A 20072-nucleotide genomic window follows, 5' to 3' on the forward strand; every position below is an offset into this window, starting at 1 on the left:
GAGTTGGCCCCCTGGAACCAAGCTAAGTGGGCGGGATCATCTTGGTGCCTGTTTCACTCCTCGATCGTGATTGGTGCTTGTGTTATGGCGGGAAATGGGAGCATTCTTTTTTTTTTTTAGTTTTTATAGTTTACAGTTACATGTGCTTTCTGCCCGCCAGGACTCTCCTGTTCTGCACATGCCACAAAAGCGGCTCATGATTGGTTGAATGGATGAGGTGTCGTTTCGATGCTTCCCCGCTTCGAAGCGGTATCGACCTTGTTCCGGCAGAAAAGTGTAGTTCATAACTGCGACAAAGATGTCGCAGTTCTGAGGGGGGGGGGGAACTGAGACAAAACAATGTTGAGCTCGGTGGCAGTGGGGATTCACTGAGGCGAACCTAAGTAGAAACCAGTTCAACTCTGTCAGTGGGGAAAGCCCCTTTGAGGCAGTGAATTCCACTGTTGAACAGCCCTGATGGTCAGAAAGTTCCTTCTAATGTTTAGGTGGAATCTCTTTACCTGCACCTTGAATCCATGGTTATTTTCTTCTTAATAGGTTTTAATACTGGGAATGATACAGGATGAGAAGAAATGTTCTTGGAGCAACAGAACACAGAGGCCCTTGGTGCACTTATGGTTTCCAGTATCGTTGTGTGCTTTGGAGGGGGGGGTAGTGTCTCCCCATGTCTTCTTATTTACATGGGTGGAGCTGACCCGCTGCTTCCCCTGAACCCAGATACTATTTTGGCTACCTCCTGAGGAGAATGCTTCTGGATTCAGGTGGTTGTTTGCTGTCTGTTTCTTACTTTAAAAAAAAAAGGCCTTCCCTTCAATTGATTCCCTCTTGAGATAAATCAGAAGGGCTTAAATTAAAAGGGGAGGAGTGCTGTCAATCCCCCAGAAGTTTTGGTGGAACTGCTGTGTCATGGAGGAGGGAAAGCGAGGAGGAGCAGAAAAACTGAAGAAAGCAAAATGCCTACCACTCTGCCCCACTTTCCAAGTGCAGATAGGGGAAAAGTATGCTTTGCTCGCTTTTGGAAACTGCAGGTCTTTTCTGATCTGCGGCAGGGTGAGTTCTGAAGAGGGGAAAGCACGTGCACCATTGAGAATCTGACCCAAAGTGACTAAATGTGCAGAAAAGGCAAGAAAGTTAGGGCAAGGAGCCATTCCCAAACTACTTCAGAAGCTGTCCCTTGCCTTTTGGGTGGGGTGGGGGTAAAAATATTTCCCTGTGTGAACAAAACCTGTTCCATCCTTAAAAGTAAAAGTAGTCCTCTGGGCAGGCATCAGGTCATTACTGACCCATGGGATGATGTCACATTACAGCGTTTACTAGGCAGACGTTATTATGGGATGGTTTGCCATTGCCTTCCCCAGTCGTCTACACTTTACCCCCCACAAACCAGGTACCCATTTTAGCGACCTTGGAAAGATTAAACGCTGAGTCAACCTTGAACGGCTACCTGAAACGGACCCCTGTCAGGATCGAACTTGGGTCACAAACAGAGCTTTGCCTGCGGTACGTTCAGTTTACCATTCTGTGCCACAGGGCTCCTGGTCCATTTTTGGCCACATACAATTTGGCCCTTGAAGTGTGCTTGTTTTGGGATATGACAGGGCTTCTGAGTGTCCTATTGTTCAGTTCATCATAGCTTAGCCAAATACACAGCATCTTTGGCGTTCACTTTACGTTTAAAAATTTGATCCGCTGTTGCCAGCTCAAAGAGGGTTCGGAGAGAGTTTTGCTCCTGCTTATGCTAATAGAAGAGAAAGAAATGTTCCACTCACCGCAGGCCTCTAATAACTGCTGACTTGCAAGGGAAGCACAAATACTTCCGAGCGTCTGAAACTGCAGACATAAGTGCAGTCTGACATCCTACACTTTTAATTGGGTGTTGCAGTATTTGAATGAAGTTCAGCAGTCTTTAAAGTGACAAGCGCTATGTCAGAGAGATGAATTATGCGGAGGAGGTTTATTTCTTCTTGCCAGACCCTTGGAGTTGATTCAAGTGCTTCAGAAGAACTCCGGGGGAAACCCAGAGTTAGAGGAACCCAAACTGACCCAGGAGGGTCGGAGTATCTTTGTCTGGAAGGGAAAAAAAAAGAAATTGTGTTGAGATGTTAGGGTTAAAGATTTCTAAAATTATTAATGCTGTGGAAAATGGGCACAGAAAGAACTGTCGCTTGTTAGAGTTTTGGGACACCTGTTGGAACTCATCAGCCGTAGATTCAGAACAGGCAGAAGGAAATGACTTTCCACCTAATGCATAAAAATGCTCAGATTTTATGCTGCTCAGCAGGGGCGGAGCAAGGGGGAACTGCGCCCGGGGCACGCCCCACCACACCCCTCTACTAGCGCACCCCCATCCCCTTGGTGCTACGCCACTGCTGCTCACTGTTGAAAGATGTTGTGATGGTCACATCCTATGGTAGGCAGCCTCCGTGTAGTGGCTGAAAGTCTCCTAGGATTACAACTGATCTCCAAGCAACCAAGCAGTTCATTTGGAGAAAATGGCCACTTTGCAAGGTGGACTCTAGGGTATTAAACTCCGTTGAAATCCCTCCCCTCCCCCATACTCTTCCCTCTCCAAGTCCCACCCACAAAATCTCCAGGTGTTTCTAAACCCAGAGCTAGCAACTCAGAGTCTGCAAACTTGATTTGTCAACCTCAGTTGGCAAATGACAATTCCTGCATGAAAATTAGAGGGCTAACTAAATGCAAGCAGACAAATGGCTAAAACCATTGGAGTTTTGTGGAGGAGAGAAGAGAATTGAATCCATGGTTAGTATGCTAAATGGAAATTTGGTGCCAAACTCCTGCACTCAGTTGGATGAGTGAACCCATCCCGCCACAACTGGGAGAGGAGAAATTAGGCATGTTCGTTTTTGACAGCTGTTACACAAAAACACCCTTCTGTTTTTAGCATCTAGACTCCGAACCAAATCTTGCAGCTGTGCCTCCTCTGGGGCTGGATACGCCACCCCCTCCCTTGGAATTGATAAAAGAGAATTCCAAGGCATTGTCCCGCGATGACCTGCACGTATGTTTTTCAAAAGAAAAGACGGGAGACGCTCTGCATTCCTTCTCCCATATTAATACGGGATCGGCCCCACAGAACAATAGTTCCGTGGTTCCTTGCAAGGGCAGAATACTCATTTGTCGTATGACTTGTTTTTCTGCCCCTTTGCCTTTCGGAGTGCCACAGCCTCCACTTCGCCACCCTGTTAACACGCCACGGGTTGGCTTTCTGCTAATGGATCAAACTGATTAGCATAAATTATACCCAGAGCCTTCCCAAGTTTTACCCAGTTTTTCCTGGCATCTACGCGTGGAAAAATTGAAGAAAATTGTATAATGATCATGTGCGCTGGGTACCAAACTAGCCAGCAGTTAGATAAGTATTTATAGCTGCTGCTGCAAGTACTAATTACATGCTAATTACAAGCAGACTAGAATACCGTAATTTTCACTAAAAACAAGAGAGCGACAGAGTTGTTAAAATCCACGCGGAGGCTCCATATTAACAATTAGCTGTTTAGGAGACACTGAATTTGGTCTAAAGAGGCAGACAAAAAGGACACAAATTTTGTTTTATGCTGATCTATGTTTTCGTTTGTCTTTAAACGGGGACACTTTGAAACCTTTTTTTAGCTGTGGAGCAGAAATAAACTTCTGCTGGTTGAACAGAGTGCTGTTTTGAGGAATCATCCCATTGTTTGTTGGCGCCATTACTTGGAATGGGCTGGGCTGCTTTTGCTTTGGGAATCGCTTGTTTATCATGTGTGGTTCAGAGTGAATGGTGCACTCACTTTCAACCAGTGATGCCCCTCTGACAAGTAGGAAATCCCATCAGCACAGAGCTGTTCTGTACTGTAGTCAGATTTTAATCCTATCAAGGTGATCTTTAGCAAAGGTCTAGGTGCCCTTCACACCTGTTTTGAGCTGGGGACCGTTTTCCGTGGCTGATTATTCAGAATACACTTAATTTCAGGACCCTTCTCTGTGCAGTAAGCTTGCGGAGGGCTCTCCTCGCATTTCTCTGTTTTCTTGCAAGGAAGCAGTCCACTGTCTGCCCTGCAGCTGCTTGCTGAAATCTGAATCTGCCTCTCCGTTTGCTGCTTCTCTTAACTCCACCCATGCAGCTGCAGCGTTCTGGACCAGCTGGAGTTTCTGAATTGGCTTAGAGAGGAGACCAATGTACAGAGCCTTATAGTAGTCTAATTTTCGTGTTTCTGTTGCATGGATCCAGGTAACCAGATCAAAGTAAGGGACCAACTTACGGGCTCGGCTGAATTGGTAGGAAGTAAGTGGGTTTTTTGCAGCTGTGTTAACTTGCTTCTCCAGTATTAAAGCTGGATCCACTATAACCCCAAGGTTTTTTAACTGAGTCACCAACAGTCATCAGAAGTGGGGAGACCTTACACAGCTGGTCTTTTATTATACTGCCGCTGGCAGAAATATTTGCTCCCAAACAGGCAGATTCCTCCGTTTCTCCATTTAGCTGACTCCGTTATCTTTGCTACCCCTTTTTCTCTTTAGGCTGTGCTGACTCCAACTTCCTCTTGCAACCTTCTTAGGCTCAGGAGTTCTGACCCTTTTCTTGGAAAGCACTGTTTTGCAGAACAGGAGAGCGCTGGGAATAGACCCATTCTCAATTCCGCTGCCTTTTCCTGACCTCAGAAAGAAAGTGCCCGGTTGTAGCTTAGTGGACTGGCAGGAGTTGTCTGGTATGGATAAATCTAGGATGTGAGTGACCCCGAAGAAAACACAAATCCACCCATGACTAAGTTTGCACATCTCTCCATCTGGGTCTCCAAACGGCCATGTTATTGTTTGTGTGGTAGCCACACAAGAAAGATCACAAGTGGCAAGAATGATAACATTCTGGCTGTGCTAAGAATGCTAAAAGAGTGGTATATGTCCTTGCTTTCTGTTTGTGTTCTCCTGGAGGCGATCTCGGGCATCTTGGATGGGTGATTTCCAACCTATACTCAGGGAGGCAGGACTAAATGATGTCACTTCCTGTAGAGGCTGGAATCCATCTTAGATCCCCAGTATTAGTTCCTGCCTAGCAGGGAGAGCAGTGCTTGTGAGAGGACTCCAAGCAACTTATATTTTCTCTACCCTTATTTTCTCTCAGCTCTAATTCTATTCTGCGCTTTTTTGTGTGTGTGTTTCTAATTGTTCCTGTCGGCTCCTGTCCTCTTGTGAATAGCCTATCCTTTTTCCCGCCTAAACGGGCCGCCTTAAAATGGCCGCCCATGGCGTCTACGCTCGCTCCTTGACAACACAGAAAAGAAAGAAGAAAAATCATGAAAAGTACATTTACCATAAGGATTCCCAATTTCATCTGCACTGAGTATTACTACTTGCTCTTTAATAACATAAGTATAATTGGATCTTTATTGCTACTACTGATAATCATCACACATTTTCTATTAGGTCTTATTTTGATAATCTACTAATCTTCAAAACCATTTTTTGCTGTTTTACCCAAATAATTTATCAGAGGTTTCCAATTATCCTAAAATTTAGATAAATCCTTTTCTTTAAGTATTGAAATGAGTTTGGCCATCTCCACCAACTCTAATAACTTCACCAGCCATTCTTCTATCGTAGGTATAACCTGAGTTTTCCATGTTTGCGCATGTAATATTCTTGTCACTTATAAAAACAAAGGAGTTCATGTCTTTAGCAACATACTGTGTAGAACCCCCTCAAAGAGTTGTTCTCAAATAAGTGGAATGGCTGCTCTTACCTGCACAATAACCTTGTGGTGTGGGGCTAGCCTGAGAGAGTGACAAGGTCAAGATCATCTAGTGAGTTTCCATGGCAGAGTAGGGACTATGAGACTGACAGCCCCCTCCACGTGTCAGGCGCCTGGGCATGGTGCCTGGCCACCGCCCTCAAAGAGGCCTCCCTGCCTATGAGAAGCCTCAATGGGCCACACTGCACTTATGCCAGCAAAAGTGCGGGCTAAGTGTGGGGCTGCAGCCTGCCTGCACAACATCAGCAAAGGCCGGGAGGGAGCCGACTAGTGTTGGCTCCTCCCCTGGCCTGCCTCAGCCGTGGTGCTGCAGCAGTGTCCCGTGCCACATCCCACCTCCGGGGGAGGGTGGTGGCATCTGCACAGTGGTGGTTTCGCCCCTCCATTGGATTAAGTGCCCCAGAGAGGGCTGCCCCACTGCTCCTGGTGGCAATCCCCCCCCCTTCTTTGGATGGGGCCGAGTCACGGGTGAGCTCCTGGCTCACCTTTCACTTTTGTCATGAATATAACTGAATAATTTGGGGAAGTCATTTGTTCAACCTCAGTCTGCCATTTGCAGTTCAGGGGAAGATTTTGGTCTCTGTGGCCTGTTCGTTGACCATTCAGGAAAGTCGGTTGGCCATTTTGTGGTACAGGTTGCTAGGCAAGTTGGACCGTTTGTCTAATCCAGCAGCGTATCTCATCCAAAACAAGATACTCTGGTGAGGGCTCTGTGGAGCGGTCCACAAAGCTCACCTTAACTTAAACCTCATCTTCCTCACACTGTTGATTCATGTTAACCAACATACAGTCCATCTTTTCCCCTTTTTCTCTCCACCAGTACCTCACATAATTGTCAGAAAGTCACTTCAGTGGGAACCGGAAGTAATGTGGTGAAGAAGAGACAAGCAGAAGGGCGACCCTTCTGAGAGTCGGCCCACCAATTCTTCAGAGTCGTCCACTTTGCCGCCATCTTGGCTTCTTGGAAAGCATTGATTGGTTGCCTGTGTCCCAGGTGCTCAGTCCCTCAACTTTTCACCTGATTCATTTTCCCTGGCATAGCCCATCATCCAAGATGGAGTCATTTGTCATGCGCTTTATCTCCTGTTACGTCTCTCCCTCATTATGAGCCTTGCATAAAAAAGACCTTTTACTAGATACAGTACATCTGGGAGGTGCAATTATGTGGTGATGTTTGATTTATGCCCAATCTTAATATATTCATTGCCGGGCACTTTGCTGCATTAGAAAAATAAAGAGCTTGTGTCGTTTCACTTTTAGCGTTCTTCGGGGAGGAACAAATATAACTTTAGCCTTTGCTGGCAGTTCAGTTGTTGTTGGATACGGGTTACAAATTTTGTAAATAAGATAATTTATGTTCTCTTCAACTCTCAATAGATCCATAAAAGGATTGACTGGAATAGACCAAACCTGAATCACTCAGGCAAACACTTGCCCCCACACTCCAGTAACTGCAGCTAACCTGGGGCTATGGCTTGGAATGCAAAAATCCTAGATCCTGAAGCAATGAGCCAGACATAAAGCTGGCTTTATGGTTTCCAGTTCTGCCTGTGGGCAAACGGTGGTTGCATGAACCAAACAGAGAAGCTGGTTACTGGAGCCAAGGGAGAAGCAAAAGAGAGCATTTGAGCTTGAGGCTCATATATATCACACCAAACCAAGATTTAGTGTTATATATCTGAGCTGAGCCGGTGCCCGCGTTTGGAACTAGTTTATCAAGTTTATGCCGCTGGAATGGCTTCTGCTCAAGAATCCTGGGAAATGTTTGGTGAGGGAGCTGAGAATTCCTCTGTAGAGATTGCTAGTCCTCTTGCCTCACAGAACTAGTTCTCATCGTTACCCTAAGTAGGCATTCTACTTTTGTTGAGGGAAATAGCTGAGACAGAGAGAACGAGGGGGGTAAGTAAGTACATAAGAACAAGCCAGCTGGATCAGACCAGAGTCCATCTCGTCCAGCTCTCTGCTACTCGCAGTGGCCCACCAGGTGCCTTTGGGAGCTCACATGCAGGATGTGAAAGCAATGGCCTTTTGCGGCTGTTGCTCCCGAGCACCTGGTCTGTTAAGGCATTTGCAGTCTCAGATCAAAGAGGATCAAGATTGGTAGCCTGAGATCGACTTCTCCTCCATAAATCTGTCCAAGGCCCTTTTAAAGCTATCCAGGTTAGTGGCCATCACCACCTCTTGTGGCAGCATATTCCAAACACCAATAACTGTGACTGATAAGAAGAAGAGGAGGAGGAGGAGTTTGAATTTCTCTCCTGAAAGGAGACTCAAGGTGGCTTACAAGCTCTTTTCCCTTCCTCTTCCCACAACAGACGCCTTGTAAAGTAAGTGGAGCTGAGAGAGTTCTGAAGAACTGTGACTAGCCCAAGGTCACCCAGCAGGAATGTAGGAGTGCGGAAACACATCTGGTTCACCAGATAAGCCTCTGCCACTCAAGTGGAGGAGTGGGGAATCTAACCCCATTCTCCAGATTAGAATCCACCTGCTCTTAACTGCTACACCACACTGGCTCACCTGTGTATACCAGGGTAGTCCTGGTTGAAAACTCTCAAATGAACAGGTGTTTGTACAGTTGAAGGGTTTTTTTTAATGAAAAAATAAAAACAAGAAATTTATCTCAATCAATGAGCATGTATACATGAAGCATATACGAGCTGACTAAGAGAAAATGGAGGAAGTTGGATAGGGTCTCAGTGTTGGGTGATAGTTACCAGTCTTGAAACAGCACTGAAGAGGAAAACAACCAGCATTTCCAGGAGCAAAAAGAAGAGCTCACAAGTGGGGTTGGAGGATGTACACATGCAGAACACACATGCACACTGAGGAGGATCTATATTTAAACCTCAAAATGGGTACTGAGGTGGTATGAGGTAAGTCAGCAGAAGAGCCAGAGACAAAGAATTGATTGCTTTTCCAGGGTTTCAGCAAAAAGATGGGAGAGGCTTGTGAGTTATCAGGCCCAAGAGAATACCTGGGCTGTTTTCTTGAATACTGAATGACTACTGAGGTAGATACTGATAGGGTAAGTAATAGTCTACTCAGAGTACTGATTAAAGTACTCTGGAGCAGCAGTGGCGTAGGAGGTTAAGAGCTCGTGTATCTAATCTGGAGGAACCGGGTTTGATTCCCAGCTCTGCCGCCTGAGCTGTGGAGGCTTCTCTGGGGAATTCAGATTAGCCTGTGCACTCCCACACACGCCAGCTGGGTGACCTTGGGCTAGTCACAGTTCTTCTGAGCTCTCTCAGCCCCACCCACCTCACAGGGTGTTTGTTGTGAGGGGGGAAGGGCAAGGAGATTGTCAGCCCCTTGGAGTCTCCTGCAGGAGAGAAAGGGGGGGATATAAATCCAAACTCTTCTTCTTCTTCTTCTTCTTCTTCTTCTTCTTCTTCTAAATCACCTCAGGGTGACAGTTGGAAATAGGCAGCCCCATTGTCCTGCCAGGCACACTACAGGGCCGAGGGGATAGTTCAGCAGCTAACCTCCTTCTTCCTCAGGGTTGACACACATGATGGACCCCAAACTTTTCTGGGGGACATCCATTTTGTGGGGAGCAGTGTCTTGCCTTTGGACCCCCTGCCTCCATGGCATCCCTTAATGGGATGAGGAGTCCGAGTGCTTACACCATCAGTCCTGATAGCAGAACTTCATTCTGTGGTGTGGATGTACTCTTTGTGATAAGATACATTCCCTTATTGTGTACGTTAGTTTTGAAACACCAGGGATGTGGTCACTGTAGGGCAGCAAGGACTACAAATACCACAAAATGTCCCTCCGGCAGATCGTGTGTGTGCCTTATTAAAGCAAGAAACGACGCATTGAGCAACACTTTATCTGTCTTTTTTTAAGGATAAGAAGGACATTGAGGGGATGAGAATTCCACAGGATGGAACCTTGCCAGTTCTGCAGTAGTTCCATCGCTGGTACCACACAACAGTCCTTGTGGATCGTGTCCTTCTCAGAATCAGCGGAGGTTTTCTTAGCTTAAGCACCCAATCAGTGGCAGTCTCGTTTCAAGATTTGGAGTTTCTGTCTGAGCAGGGTCATGAAACCGCTGTGCAGCCCACTGTCATACAGAAGTTTCCAATTAGAATGCTTCTTCATACTTGAGTCAGGGAAACTCTTCTGAACGTTGCTGTCTGAAGACTGGTTAGGGACTATCAGTGGTAGCCTTGTGGCAAGATTTGGAGTTTCTGTCTGAGCAGGGTCATGATCATGAAACAATTGCGCAGCCGACTATCATACAGAAGTTTCCAATTAGAATGCTTCTTTATACTTCAGGCAAGGAAACTTTTCTGAACATTGCTGGTTGAAGACTTCACAGCTATCTTGTCATACTCAAGCCTCAAGCATCCTTAAACTTTGTCCTTTAGGACTGAATTTAGAGGTTACAAAGCTACTTTGTGTTTGTGTTTTTAATTCGATTATGAGATGTATGCAGAAGCAAAGTGCAATTAAAAAAATAACAAAGGCAACTGGTACTTTTTTTTGTTTTTAACCACAAAGGTCATAAGGTATATCAGGAATTGTGCACTTGTTCTATCTTACATGGAGAACATCACTGTTAGAAAAATATCAGGAGGCGTGGCCCAAACTCCTGCGCCTGTAGCTTGGCCTGGACTTAATAGGATATGTAGCATAATGGTTAACTCGGTCCTTATATGAATATTTCTTGTGTTTGTTTTTATTTATCCCCATCATCATCAATATATCTAATTCTCAGCATGACCCTGTGATGGATGCTTAAATCCAGAGATTGGAGCCAGGAACAGATAAGACAGTTTTTTTCTACCAACCTGAAAAAAGCAGAAAAATCTGAAATTTTTGAAAAAAGATGGTTAACTTCCCCAACCCCCTGATTAAAGAAGCAGTACTAGAACCTTTAAGAAATGAATGTTATGCAAGATCTCCGCCACAATAGTATTGCTAGTCTTCAAAGGGCAGAGGGGCCTTTCCAAAGCTCTATCGGCCTAAGTGGAGGACTCATCAGGGCCCAGCTACTACCAGAAGCTACTATTGGCGGGCCTGGCTGCTTGCTACTATTCTACACTGATTAATGTTTCAGACGAGGATCTGGGAGACCCAGGTTCAAATTCCCGCTCTACCACGGAAGATTGCTGGATGAACTTGGGCGAATTGCTATCTCGCAGCCTGATCTGACTCAAAGGGTTGCTGTGAGAATAAAACGGAGGAGAAAAGAATGCTGGAAGTTGCTTTCATTTGAGTATAACATGGAGTATAAATGAAGTAAATAAGAAATAAAGTTGAAGTTGGGGTAGTGTGACCAGACGTCCCGCTTTTGGCGGGACCGTCCCGCTTTTTAACCAATTTGTCCCTCATCCCGCAGGGTTTTTTTAAATGTCCCTATTTTTGGAAGGCTGCCTCCCACGCTGCCGCACTGCCTTCTGGGGTGCTCCCGGTTCCTGCCCTGTGACAGGGTGGGAAACGGGAGCGCCCCAGAAGGCAGTACGCTCCTGCGGCCGCGTGCACACACGTCCCACTTTTAAAAGGTGAAAATTTGGTCACCTTAAGTTGGGGGATAGGTAGAGGGTTGGTTGGTGGGTGAATGAAAGAAAGAAAAGAAGGGAGCTGTAAAGTGGGAGAGAATTTGAGGGTTGGTGGTAGGAAAGAAAGAGAGAACAAATGTGGGGAGAGGGATACAGGGGAAAACGTGCCCCTCCAAGTTTCCGTGGGTTCCCTACTTTTGTATGTACCGTGTTTCCCCGAAAATAAGACAGGGTCTTATATTAATTTTTGCTCCCAAAGATGTTTTAGGGCTTATTTTCAGGGGAGGTCTTATTTTTTTCCATGATTTTGCACCCCCATGGGACCAGATCAGCTGCGCCAGAGAATCTGTAACTAGGGCTTATTTTTGGAGTAGGGCTCTTATTTCAAGCATCCTCCAAAAATCCCGAAAAATCATGCTAGGTCTGATTTTGGGGGTAGGTCTGATTTTCGGGGAAACAGCATAAAAGCTTCTAGCTTTTTCATTTACAAGTTCCTTCATGAGAACCGACTAACTGGCATTACCCCAACGAGATGCATTGCAGAATAAAATCTGCAAAAAAATATGGTTAATTCCAGCCAAAGTTTGAAATTAAATATCAGTTCCGGCTGAAGAGAGTTCTGCTTAAGAATAGGATTTTGGCAATAAAGCTAAACTCATTATCTGATAGAGAGGGGAGATGTGTGGAAGAAATAAATGGAACATAATGATCCTAGTTTAACAATCCTTTTAAAAATGAAAACCCTCTACAGCGAGTATTCTACCTTTTAACAAGCTGCATTATTTCTATTTTCATTTATCTCAGAGCGAGGTCGTTTCACTCACATTGTACTGTCAATAGTAACAGCAAAGGAATAAAAATGAAAGTTTTAAAAATAATTGCACATTTGGCCTTGGAATTATTGCTATTATTTCATATTTTAACAAATTCTCATTCATTCCGGATAAAAATACACCCTCTTTCAAACCTCAGTCTTACAGTGGTAATTATATTAAATATGTTTATTTATATCTCCAAGTCACATTTAAGTTGTTTTCTTTGATTTATTCTTTTTAGTTCGTGTTTCATTATATCAATCTCTAATTCACTATGCTAGCTAGATGAATACGCCGTTAGTGTTTAAAAGCCATCTCACTCGCAGTAGGTAATAAAATTGCTCTGCGTTATTGTGGTATCTTTCCACATGCCTGCTGTCAGGAAGACTACAGATTCTTGCATGTGGAGCTGAAAAGGTCTCTGATATATTTGGCTAGACGAGACTTTTTCAAGCTTTGATCATGAGTCTCCTTTAATTAAGGAGAAAAGAAGGAAATGCCGTTTATCTTTTTTAAAAAAAAAAACAGAACTTAGGAATAAGCAAAGCTGTTAATTGGTTTTTAGTTGAATGGGCAATTTGAAACTATAGCAGATCATAACTGTGGTAGGGGTCCCCAACCTTTTTAAGCTTGCGGTATCCTGGCAACTAGCGGGAGCTTGAGGGACGTGGATTCGGGAGCGATGATTGATGTCTCCTGCATGAAGACATCACTTCCAGTTTGTGTGGAAATGCCAGCATCACACTGGGGACACATTCAGTCATTTGTCAAAAAACCTCTATGGTTTCCATAGAGCAGTGTTTCCCAACCTTTTCGAGGTCAGGGTACCCTTGACCTCACTCTTCATATCTCACGGTACCCCTGCCGCCACCCTCCCCCTTCCCCCCCCATTGCCCCTGCTTGCCACACACACACCCCACCTTCCCCTCCTAGGGTGAAGGGAAGCACTGGGGGTGTGTGGCTGCTGACCTTGTGGCAGGCCCTGCCCCATGGGCCTGCTCCATGTCCTTGCTGGCGCAGGTGGGAGACACCACAAAAATGAGGGGGGCGGTAGTGTTGCCGCGGTACCCCGGGACATGCTCACGGCACCCCAGGGTACCACGGTACCCTGGTTGAGAATGGCTGCCATAGAGTTTTGGGGAGAGTGCTAGAGCATTCCCCCTGTGCAATGCCGGTGCTTTTGCATAAACTGGAAATGATGACATGGTCCGGGGGACACCGATCATGTCCCTTCCCTTCCACCAGCCTGCTTCTGCCCGCTGACTACCTGAATGTCTTCGGGCAGCCAAACAAATTGGTAGGCAGTTGCTTGCCATTACTGCCATAGAGTCAACCCTCCAAAGTGGCCATTTTCTCCAAGGAACTGGTCTCTGTCACCTGGAGATCAATTGTACTAAGTGGTAGGTCTCCAGGTTCTACCTGGAGGTTGGCAACCTCACTACAGCAGTAAGAGTCAACTATGGAAATGGTTGCTATAAGAGGCCGAGCCAACCACAGAATCTCAGGGAGTGATGTCATGCATCTCTAATAGTAACTCTTCAGTATTTCAGACAGAGGCTGTGTTTGACCTTTTCAACATGAACTTATCGTTTAGAGGCTTTTCAACATGAACTTATCGTTTAGAAATGTTTTCTTGCGTACATGCAGTTTATCTGGGGAGGTGGAGTAAAACGCGGTTCAGGGGCGGATCATCTACTTTCCATGCGGAAGGTCCCAGCTTCAGTCCCCAACGTCTTCCATTGAGAGGAACTTGCAGTAGATGAACTGAAAGACCTCAATCCGAGCCCCTGGAGAGCCACCACGGGTCAGAGTAGACAGTATTAACCTTAAAGGACCAGCGATCTGACTCAACAGAAGGCAGCTTCATGTGCTGACTCTCACTAGCCCAGAACTAGGGCTTCCAACTCAGGTTTGGGAAATGCTGGAGCTTTGGAGTGGGGTCTGAGAGAGGAGGAATCTAGCAGGGCATAATGTCATAGAGTCTATCCTCCAAAGCAGCCATTTTCTCCAGGGGAACAAATCTCTGTAGACCAGTAGTAATTTCAGGAGATCTCCTGGCCTCATCTTGACAACGGCAACCCTACCCACTATTTGTACATGTAGTGAACACTTTTGGCATTATGCCTGAACCACGCTATTTTTGAAATGCATACCTGAATGTAAATTATACATGTGGCAAAAAAGTTAAGGTTTGCCCCCAATTAGTGAAAAGCCACATCTCTGGATATTAGTCTCAGTTGGCAGTTAAGACAGAAATGTGGTAGATTTTTCTGCTCATTGCCACATGTTGTGAAAGACAGAAGCAAGCTTCAGTTTGACCCCTTTAATTGCAGTTAAAGGAAAAATGAAAGCTAAAATTGCTTTAATGAGTCAGTAAGGACTACAAATCAAGGAAGCTCTTTATTATGATATGTTTTAAGCACCGCACTGAATCTGTCCATTGATGGAAGGATGGTAGTTTAAAGGGAAAGATATTGAGAATGTTTAAAAGATATATGAGTCATAATCGTCAAAAATATACAAACGAAAATTGGCTTTAAAAAACAGATTCAAAACTTCCATGTCAAATCCAGGTTGGCAGGGAAAACTCAAACCGTGGTTTGGAAGTTGGACCTAATGGCAAGTATGGTTCGTCACCATTTTGAATGGAAATGTTGCATTTGTACTGCACTATGGGGGGGATAGAGATTTTCCCAAGCTCACCCTCACGGTGAAAAAATATTGTTTGCCATCACACTTGCACTAGGGCTGAAAACATTGTTACAAAAATAATGACTGAAATAATCAGTAATGATTAATTATCATAAGTAACGTTTTTCAAATTGATTGCAAGCACAGCACCCGCTTGTGAAGAATTCCCCCAGGAATCTCTGTTTCATTCCCCATCACTTGCTCCCTCTCTCTTCGCACATGCAAGGGGCCATCATCTGCCTGATGTTTAGCCATCCACCTCTGTGTCATGCAAGTTATCCACAGAGATGGGGGGAGACGAAGGAATTCCTCCTCGGTCAGGTACCAAATTAGCAGTGGCCTCTCTTGAAAGAAATAATGGTGAACTTGAAATGGTGATAAATACCTTCCAGAGAAAATCATAAGAACAAACCTGCTGGATCAGACCAGAGTCCATCATCTAGCACTCTGCTACTCGCAGTGGCCCACCAGGTGCTTTTGGGAGCTCACATGCAGGATGTGAAAGCAGTGGCCTTCAGCTGCTGCTGCTGCTGCTGCTCCCGAGCACCTGGTCTGCGAAGGCATTTGCAATCTTGGATAAAGGAGGATCAAGATTGGTAGCCATACATCGACTTCTCCTCCATAAATCTGTCCAAGCCCCTTTTAAAGCTATCCAGGTGAGTGGCCATCACCACCTCCTGTGGCAACATATTCCAAACACCAATCACGCGTTGCGTGAAGAAATGTTCCCTTTTATTAGTCCTAACACACACACACCCCGCAAGCATTTTCAATGGATGCCCCCTGGTTCTAGTATTGTGAGAACTGAAGGCCTAGCTCTACCAAGCAAGACGGATAGACTGTGTTCCCTAGAACTGCAGATGGTGTTTAGCCTTTGGAGATATGTAGGATCAAAGGATGACCTTACTGTCATGTAATGTACTAGGACCTTCCTCCTGTATTCAAATGTAATCTTTATTAGAAAAGTGCACCCAAATACATTTTAACTATATAAATAAAATAACAAATCATTTGCTTTTATAGTATAGAGGTATAGAGGTATAGTATAGAGGTATAGAGGTATTCTTCTTTTTCCCCTTCCAGCTGCAGTGGATAACTGGAAGATTTTCTAGATCTTAGTGCTGTCTTTGTCTGAAAGAGGACATGAACTCTTTGTATGATTCACTTACTCCTTAATTTTTCCTTTTCAGCCCTCCCTTAGTACGATCCTAGAAAAACTTGTACTTTTTTTGACAGTTACTAAAAAGCAAACATTCTCCTCTTTCTTACAGGTCTCATAACTACAACGTCAAGGAAATTGGATCGGGAACAGCAGGCGGAACATTTTCTTGAGGTAAGCTGAGAGAAGAAATGTGGTGTGAAAGGCAGTTTTAGGATGATAGTTTTGAAATCAGCTACAAAAATAAATTGGTTACACTAAATGCGTTTTTCAACGAGTACCCTAGTTATCTGTCTCCGCTGAGGTTGTTCAGCAACCTTGGAGAAACGCTTTTTCCCCTTCCCCCAAAATCTTCCGTTTCCCCTTGAAGTTTCAGATGCATTATTGAAGAAAGAATGTTCAAGTTCCCTTTGAATTCCCCTTCAAGCAAAATATTGTTGGCCGGTCTTTCTTCTTGCTGCTTGAGGCGCACAGGAAGGATGGCTTACGGACAGTGACAACACATACACAACATGTTTGATGGCAAAATTGCTGGCCATAGCTTGTTTAGTGATAACAATAGGATATAAGAGCAATGGCGCAGCATGGGGATGGATCCAGGATGGGGTGGTACACCTGACAACCCCACACCATCACCCCCAGCATGGGGTGGCAAGTTCCTGCGAGCCCATGTGGGCTCTAGCCTCTACTTGGTACCCCCCTTGCCACAGAGGTGTAGCCTGGTGCGTACTCTGTGTCTTCCCCCCTCCACAGCGCCCTGCCCCTCCGCTCCCCCATCCCTTACCTTAGTTCAGCCTGGAAAAGCGGCCTGTTCCCTTCAGGATGAAAATTGTCTGGTGGAAACTACACTTCCCATGAGACCCTGGGGCTCACAAGGTCTCCTGGGAAGTGTAGTTCCCACCAGGCCGTTTTCAGCCTGAAGAGAACAGGTCGCTTTCTCCAGCCTGTACTGTTTCACTAAGGTCAGTGGGGGGATGCCACGTGGGGGGGCGGGGGCGGGAGAGGACAATTTTCCACCCCCCAGGCGCGCATCCAGTGCAACGCGCACTCCCCGTCCCCCTGGTAGCTCCGCCTCTGCTTTGCCATCAGGGGGTATAGGCCACACACTTGCCTAACCCTGGGCACAAGGCTTAGTGGCCGTCCTCAAGCTCCTTTTGGGGGCCCCAGATCGATGGGGAGGCAGGCATTTCTTCTCCCAAATGTATCCATCCCCATGCCCAAGCTGCAAAAAATGAAACCCAATAAGCAACCACAGTGTTATTTACATTGCATCAAAACCACAACCGAAAAAAGCGTGGGAGGATGGGAAAGTGCATGGTGAACAATGAAGAGACCAGGGAGCAGCGCGGGCAGACTTTTAAGCCACACTGGCTCGCCCCTGGTCCCACCCCCCAGCAGGCGCTGCTATCCAAGCCAGCCATTCTACAGCTTGCCCAGGGGGGCAGCATGTGGCCAGCTCTGAGCCCCCTCTCTCCCTGCCCCTCCCGAGCTGCAGCCTGCAGCCACAGATTTATGTTAACGAAAGTGCAGGTGGGGCCAAAAGAGAAAAACGTGGGCCGTGCTGTGTTCCACACAAAGTAATGTTTCAAATCTGTTCCTTCTTGCCTTAATGGCGTCGTTTTCACTACTCAGGGAAAACAACCAACTGAAGTTAGTGTCGAGTGAAAACGTGTATACTAATGAGAAGTTTCGGGACCTATTTTGTTTTTACTGCCTCGGGCACACGAACAGAACAAAACAGGCCGAATTCTCCTTGAAATAAAAAAAAGTCATATATTTTAATGGCGAAGGAATGGTAGAGGAACTCATTTATTACCATTTAGACTGTAGTTGTCTACAGCTAGATTGATTCATGTTCCTCTAATGGGGAAAGTGGTACCTTGCATCCTGAGGTAATAGGATGAAGAGGGAACACAAAACCATGTGCCGTGGCAGTCTGTTTTTGAGCACTGAGTAATCAGGGAGAATGATTTAATATCCTACTGCTTTGGGATCTGCGAGACTGGAGGAAGCCAAATTATAGACTGGCAGGTGCAAAAGATTAGAGGCCCAGATAGGCCATTCTCGGATGTTAATAATGCATTAACATTTGCCTGTTTGGCAGCGCGTTCCTCAATGCCAAAAACAAACAGACTGTTGACAGTTTGGTGCAAAGTTGTCTGAAAGGGAAGCGTTCCTTTTATGACACTTGCTGAGCGTTTTTGCGAAACGGTTGGCTCCTAATGTGGTTAATTAACCTCCTGGGGGAACCGTTAATTGCCAATATAGCCATGGTCTTCCTGTCGTCCTACTTCAACCTTCCGGATTTATTTCATACTCTTCCTCCCATTAGAGACTGATTGACATAAGCAGAGAATAAAATTGGCTCCCTGTGAAAAGCCGTCTGACGGGAGGTTGACCTAAAAGCTTCCGTTTTCCGCTTTCATGGTGTGTGTGCAAGCATGGGAGAAGGGAAGAGGGACAGAGGCATTGACGGGCCCCTGTGGGGACAGAGGTCTTTTAATTATTTTTTTAAAATAAGCCTGCCCTCAGTTCCACTAATTTTGACTGGGGCACTTAATACCCTTAAAGGGCTTCTTTACCCTTTTCATAACTAATCAGTGCGAACTTGAATAATATGAAAGCGTTAGAGCTCTTTATGCAAAGCAGATATCAGCGGGCTGCAAATATCGCCTTTCATATGCATCTTCAACACACTGAGGTGAACTTTCTGTTATGACTTTAAGATGATTTTCTTGGATAGTTGTAGCCAAAATATTTATGAAGATAGGATCATGGGGAGTGTCTTTTTTAAAAAAAACAGTAAGACTTTATTAGAACATAAGAACATAAGAACAAGCCAGCTGGATCAGACCAGAGTCCATCTAGTCCAGCTCTCTGCTACTTGCAGTGGCCCACCAGGTGCCTTTGGGAGCTCACGTGCAGGAGGTGAAAGCAATGGCCTTCTGCTGTTGCTCCCGAGCACCTGGTCTGTTAAGGCATTTGCAATCTCAGATCAAAGAGGATCAAGATTGGTAGCCATAAATCGACTTCTCCTCCATAAATCTGTCCAAGCCCCCTTTAAAGCTATCCAGGTTAGTGGCCATCACCACCTCCTGTGGCAGCATATTCCAAACACCAATCACACGTTGCGTGAAGAAGATTCTTAGAATCACTAGGTTTCCACCCAATAACCCCTACATGCTTCCTGACATTCTTAAAAAAACTCCAAGGTTGATGACACAAGGTTTTGTTTTACAGTACACATACTGATTCTTTCTCCCCAATGAATGATTTTGCTATGTGTTGGAATGGCTTAGTATCGGTAAGTTTCTCATTTAGCCTACCATTCCTCCAAAATGTTCAGAGCTCCTGTTTCTCTCCTTCTCCATCTTATCCTTTCTCCGTGTCCATCCTGTCCTTGTAGGCAGAGGCGTAGCATCAATGGGACAGGGTGGGGTGCGATGCCCTGGGTGGAGCCATAGCAGAGGCATGGCCAGGCTACAGAGGGGGCATGGCAGGGGCATTCCGGGATGGGTGGCACTGCTGCAGGGGCGTAGCGCACCCATGCGTGTGCGTTCCCTGGGCAGAGTTTCCTCTTGCTCTGCCTCTGCCTTTAGGTACTTTAGGATGATGGGGAATGACTGGCCCAAGGTTGCCTAGTAAACTGAGAAGGTATTTGAAGGCAGAAACCTCTGGGTCCTCATTCGCCAGCACTCTTATCACCACGCCATACTGGCTGTTCTCTAGTGGTGGCTGTAAGCCACTTAAGAAGAAGCAGAAGCATTATTTCAACTATCAAATAATTCCAACAATATCCTACTAAATGTTGTTTCCCTTAGTGTGATGCGGCAGCCAAGAAAGCCGATGCAATTGTGGGCTGCATCAATAGGAGTATAGTGTCTGGATCAGCCATTCTCAACCAGGGTTCCCTGGTACCCTGGGGTGCCATGAGCATGTCCCAGGGGTACCGTGGCAACACTACCACCCCCCTTATTTTTGTGGTGTCTCCCACCAGCGCCAGCAAGGACATGGAGCTGGCCCATGGGGCAGGGCCTGCCACAAGGTCAGCAGCCACCACCACCCCCAGTGCTACCCTTCACCCTGGGAGGGGAAGGTGGGGGATGTGGCAAGCAGGGGAAACGGGAGGGGACGGTGGAGGGTGGCGGCAG

At 45.9% G+C, this 20072-nt stretch overlaps 1 protein-coding gene across 5 annotated transcripts in view; it reads left to right on the forward strand.

Annotated features, from left to right (window-relative positions):
- FAT3 (FAT atypical cadherin 3) overlaps window positions 1-20072 on the forward strand; it is a 484297-nt gene that overhangs the window by 275290 nt on the left and 188935 nt on the right. For all 5 annotated transcript variants that reach the window (XM_048492351.1, XM_048492353.1, XM_048492352.1 and 2 more), the window contains exon 4: window positions 16034-16095. In XM_048492351.1, coding sequence (XP_048348308.1) covers window positions 16034-16095 — 62 coding nt within the window. The remainder of the gene's footprint in view (window positions 1-16033; window positions 16096-20072) is intronic.

Source organism: Sphaerodactylus townsendi, linkage group LG04 (assembly GCF_021028975.2).
Source record: "Sphaerodactylus townsendi isolate TG3544 linkage group LG04, MPM_Stown_v2.3, whole genome shotgun sequence".
In the NCBI taxonomy this organism is placed as follows: Eukaryota; Metazoa; Chordata; class Lepidosauria; order Squamata; family Sphaerodactylidae; genus Sphaerodactylus; species Sphaerodactylus townsendi.